Below are 5,537 nucleotides of genomic sequence, written 5' to 3'. Positions count from 1 at the left end.
TGAAACTTTTCAAATAAACATGAAAAGATATTATGTACCTTTAACAAAACAAAAATTAACTATCTTGGGAACTGACATTAATTACGAAAATGTTACTTTTATATATTAGAGATGATTATGATTTTTTTTTTTAATTTTTATGTCATAAGAATCCGGTTAATTTTGGCATGATTTTAAAATATCATTGAAATTATTATGTTTTTGTATATATCATATCAACCTACTTTTTTTTATCTTTGTATAGTAACAATGAAATTTATTAATTTACACAACAAATATAGATATTTCAAATTTTGTAATATTATTATACCTTACAAAATACAACTCCCTCCAAAATAAATTTCCGTCAGTAATTTCATCCATAATTTCAACAAATTTAAATTTGTATTTTCTTTATATAAATTTTTTTTAATGATCCTGATTTTTTTTCTCCAAAAGTATATCAAACATTTACGTCTTAAATAATGCTGCCCTATTATAATTATTTTTTTCCAAAAGTATATCCGTTTAATGAGGAATTTGATATAATAAAGGAAGTGAATGTTAATTAAAATGAGATATATATTCCATAATTATTACATGAGTTTATTAAAAAAATTAATATCAAGGTGTAAACATTACACATTTTTAAAGTGAAATTTCAGAATAAATACAAACGATGATGTTGTACAATGAAATATAAAATTGAATAGACTGAAAAAAAATAAAACACTATTAAAGCAGTCAATCTTGAAAATAACATAGTTATGAAAAATTATAAAGTAAGATAAAAATTATAAGATATTAGGAGATTTGTAAAAAGTACATTTACTAAAAGCGTTACGGTTATTAGAAAAAATAAGACCGTTAAGATTATTGAAAATACAATATATAAACTAAGTTATCACAATAGTAATGAAATGTCATCATTTGATATTTCATATAATTGAAAGATATATCAAATTACATTGATGATATACTAAAATTATTCAAAGTTGCGCAAAAACTAATGCAAAATTTTTGCGAACACCAAATAAATAAGAACAAATATAAAAGCTAACATTTATATTTATAATCAATTTAAAATAAACCAATCATGATTTAGAAAAGAATCTTCATTGATGATATACTAAAATTAAATATATATAACATTTAACATTTTATAAATTATATTGCATAACTTTATTTGAATAAATGAAATACATGTCAATATTTAATGCAATAGAAAAAACAGTATATTGGTTGTCAATATATGTTTAAATTAGGTAACATTATTATGCAATGAACGTCTAATTAAAATGCTTATAAATATATAAATATCATAACTATATGAGACGAGGAAAGTCGTTCAACTAATAAAACAAAAAATGATGTCTGCAAAAAGATCTTTCAATGATTATATATATTTATCGTGTTCAATGTATTTTCTACACATTTCAATAATACCAATAACCATATATTTTTTTATAATCATTATAAAATATCTATAAACGCTTATATGTTTTTTTATGCGTTTCCCGCGTTTAACGCGGACTATAATCTAGTTCAGTTATTATTCAATAATAAAAAGTAAGATGGCTCGTATTTGATTATTTCCATCAACGATAATAATATTTTCCACAATTATTTATTAATTAATTACTAAAAAAAGCATCACGTAATATTCCAACAAACTATCTTTGTTTTCTTAATAAAAAAAGAATTAATAATAAGAAAAGAGTTTTGAGTAGAAACTAGAAAGCCTATAAAACAGGATTGAAAAGGCGTACATAAGCAATAATATTTTTTAATAATGAAAAGTAAAAGTTAAACACAGCCAAACTTATTAATATTTTTTTTTCAGCAAAACCCAAAATTAATTGTAACTACTAATTTGAAGTACCCAATATGAAAATAGGAATGCAAAATGTATAAAACTTCGTTTCGAAAAAAAAAAGTTTAATAAGAATATCGTCCTACGAAATAACCAAGAAATCAGTATTGCAAACTTCACTACGCATATGAAAAATTGTTCTTTGTAGTTTGTACCATGAAACTGTTATTTATTTATTTATTTTTTTACGAAAATCTCCTTAGTTGCCAATAATTTTTTTTTCAAAGTTTTCTTGTGATGAAGATCTTGAAATACCATTTTGCCAAACAAAGTTTTTATATTATTAAAATCAGTATTCTAAAAATCTTGATTAAACCCCATTAATTTTATATTAGTCGATGCTACCATCTAACTATAATACATCTAGCAATTAATCTGCTTAGACAATAAGTGAAGTTATAGTAACCGATGTAATTTTAAACAAGTTTTAACAAGAGATTTCAACCTGTTTAATGTAATTAATACATGAAAAATTAAACAATATCAAGATTGAATATTTCAACTCGAAGACGCGATAATTTATATGCAATTTTTTTGTTTAAATCATTAAATAAATTGGACATACCTAACTTAGTTGGGTTATATTATGATTTTTGAGTCCATTGAGGGGAGATGATATATATGTACATTTGAAATTGATACATAATATATTATTATTATTATTATTGTTATTGTTGATTATATTATGATTTTTGAGTCCATTGATATGCACGCTTAGCAGCTTCAAGTGTATTCGAAAGTAGCATGGAGATGGTAACAGGTCCAACACCACCAGGGACAGGAGTAATTGCCGATGCTTTATGCATTGCTTCTTCATAGCAAACATCTCCACACACATCTGAACTATTCTGTATAAAGGGTAAATTCGTCATTTTACATGGACTTAATAGTTGATATTCCTATGGCTGAGTTAAACCTCAAATAAGGACCAAAACTGAAAAAAATCAACTATAGTCAGGGACCAAAAATGTAATTTAGTCTAAAATAAAATTTTAAAAAAGGTACCTTGACCAAAGTTGACCCCATATCAATTACCACAACCCCAGGCTTCAACCAATGACTTCGAACCAAATTTGGAACTCCAACATCTGAAACCAAAATGTCAGCTTCACATGTTATTTCCTCTGGATTCTTTGTGAATGAATGCACAACGCTTACTGTAGCATGATGCCTCTGAATGTAGAAAGACATGTGATTCAGACAAATACAAGACAATTAGGATACAAATAAAATAAATACCTGTAATAGCAAGGAAGTGGGTAATCCAGTAATCATGCTTCTTCCAATTACCACTGCTTTCTTACCTAAAATTTCTACACTGCATCGATTAAGCACCTCGATACACCCCAAAGAAGCACAAGGAATAAACAAAGGCTCCCTTCCTCTCATTGCAAGGTTTCCCATGTTCACAGGATGAAAACCATCCACATCTTTTTCAACTTTCACTGAATTTATAATCTTCTCCTCACACAAATGCTGAATCAACAGTTACATTGGGTGAATCGATTGAACTTGATTGCAAAAGATAGGGTAAAAGAGTAATTTACATTGGGTAATGGAAGCTGGACGAGAATGCCATGGATTGATTCGTTGTGATTTAACATTGAAACAGCATCAAGAACTTCGCTTTCTGTACAGTCGTCAGGAAGCTCTGTTACTACTGAGGCGATTCCAACTTGTTCGCAAGCTTTTTTCTTGATGCGTACAAATGTGCGTGAATCTTTTCTTTTTCCCACCAATATTACGCCTAATCCAGGTACCTTATTGATTGAATTCTTCATATTAGAAACTTGAGTCGCTAATGTAGCTTTAATTTCATTGGCGATTGATCTCCCATTGATTTCTGCTGCTGTATGTTCATTATCTGTTTGACACACAAGTTTTAGGGTTACAAAAAGATAGATTATGTCTCCAACGAGAAAAAATCAATATGATGATGTTCATATACAGGTACTTATGGAAGAGGAACTCCGTCTAAAAGACTGAAAACTCAAAATCACAGAAAACCAGTTTAATTAATCTTCTTCCTCTCAACATTTTCGAGTCAACTTTACATCAAAAGCAGCATAGATTTATCAAATTAGAGTCCAATTTAGTGTAAAATGACAAATGTTCACCACTAATGTTTACATAAACCCATAACCTTGGTGTATTTTGCAAATGCGACTCCAATTTTGGAACTGAAAACGTATGAACAACCAAAGGCCCAAAGCCAATCGAGTAATCGAAGGTATTAAGAGTTAAGAGTTACTGATTGAGATATAGGAGCGAGGATTTCTTACAGTCGTGTGTAAGATGCGAAGAAACTTCAGACGGCGATGGAGCGGGACACCATATATCAGGGCGGTCTAGGCAAACAAGAGGCGTCATAGAAGACGAACTGAACGACTTATTGGCCAGTATGCGCCATGAAAGAGCTAAAGTACCTCGCATCACAAATACTGAGGAACTGGTATTATCAGTCAAATCGAAGACGGAAGAACACGAGAATCGACTCCATTGCTGATATGAAGAGAATCAAATTGAAGCTGCATCATGATGACGACGTGTAGGATCCAGGTGAAATGGGTCTCACAGGTGTCCTCCCTTTACCTTTTTGTTATTAAAGAAATAAATATTAATAATTTATCATGTTTGATAGTTGGTACAATAAAGTAGTACTTGTAAAATAATGAATATTTCATGTTAAATATTTAGTAGAATATATAAATGTATCTGATATAAAAAGGAATAATGACAACTCCAGAAATGCTCCATGTTACTCTGTTTTCTTTAGATCTAGAGCCTAGTATTTTTGCATAAGTACTTGTACAAAATTAGTTAAGCAAACAATTAAGAACCAAACATAAATAATAACTTAAAATTATTTCTCAAAGAATAGTCTATTTGAATCATATTTGATTAACCAATAAACACCAACCAAAGAGGGTTTCGACTTTACCTTATTGGTATAGAAACCAAATATCAAATTATATATATATATATATATATATATATATATATATATATATATATATATATATATATATATATATATATATATATATGAAATGGATTCGGCCGTAGCTTGTCGAAAACCCAGAGTCTTTACTTGATCCAGGATATATATATATATATATATATATATATATATATATATATATATATATATATATATAAAATTTGATATTTGGTTTCTATACCAATAAGGTAAGGTACCACTATATATATATATATATATATATAAAATTTGATATTTGGTTTCTATACCAATAAGGTAAGGTAAAGTGGTATATATATATATATATATATATATATATATATATATATATATATATATATATATATATATATATATATATATATATATATATATCGTTAGGACACGAGCAATGTGAACAGCTTGTAGACTCCAATCAACAAAACAAATCAAGTCATATTTCTTCCATGATTCCTTAAAGTTGACAATCTCAGCAGAAGGGGGACAACACCAACATCAGGTAACGGAGATGGGATGCAGTTAGGGTTTAGAGTTTATAGTTTTAGGTGAACTGTTTCCAAAAAGTCATAATTGCATCTTTATAATTCTTATAAAAGAGGTCATCTAAAGGTTCAAGATAAATCATATATCTTGAACCATATTCATTTGAAATTCACACCCTTTCAACTTATGTTAATTAACTCCTTGATTAATTGAAATATTTAA

The 5,537-nt window shown here is 27.9% G+C and overlaps 1 protein-coding gene across 3 annotated transcripts; it reads right to left on the bottom strand.

Moving 5' to 3' along the window:
* Positions 1-2,277: 2,277 nt before the first annotated feature.
* Positions 2,278-4,434, bottom strand: LOC145086977 (bifunctional protein FolD 1, mitochondrial-like). 3 transcript variants are annotated; one of them, XM_079024858.1, is made up of 5 exons: positions 4,135-4,434; positions 3,400-3,716; positions 3,092-3,328; positions 2,858-3,025; positions 2,278-2,700 (listed from the first exon to the last, which is right to left on the bottom strand). In XM_079024858.1, exons 1-5 carry the CDS (start codon positions 4,283-4,285, stop codon positions 2,536-2,538), a joined length of 1,038 nt encoding a protein of 345 aa, XP_078880984.1. In that variant the 5' UTR covers positions 4,286-4,434; the 3' UTR covers positions 2,278-2,535. The 3 variants fall into 3 exon arrangements, with proteins under 3 accessions (XP_078880984.1, XP_078880985.1, XP_078880986.1); XM_079024859.1 differs by having other exon boundaries at positions 2,524-2,695; XM_079024860.1 differs by having other exon boundaries at positions 2,678-2,786.
* Positions 4,435-5,537: the final 1,103 nt, after the last annotated feature.

The sequence above is a fragment of the Lactuca serriola genome, chromosome 2 (assembly GCF_051521515.1).
Source record: "Lactuca serriola cultivar US96UC23 chromosome 2, Lser_US96UC23_V15, whole genome shotgun sequence".
Taxonomy (NCBI): Eukaryota; Viridiplantae; Streptophyta; class Magnoliopsida; order Asterales; family Asteraceae; genus Lactuca; species Lactuca serriola.
Note: the sequence above shows the minus strand (reverse complement) of the source record. Positions and strands in the feature narration are given on the sequence as shown.

Bases quoted from the DNA above. Each gene is read 5' to 3' on its own strand.
- LOC145086977 (XM_079024858.1), bottom strand. From the start codon at position 4,285: ATGCGAGGTACTTTAGCTCTTTCATGGCGCATACTGGCCAATAAGTCG. The intron at 3,026-3,091 runs GTATTTATTTTA...TTCTACATTCAG, and splicing joins CCACTTCCTTGCTATTACAG to AGGCATCATGCTACAGTAAG. The intron at 2,701-2,857 runs GTACCTTTTTTA...CCCTTTATACAG, and splicing joins TGGGGTCAACTTTGGTCAAG to AATAGTTCAGATGTGTGTGG.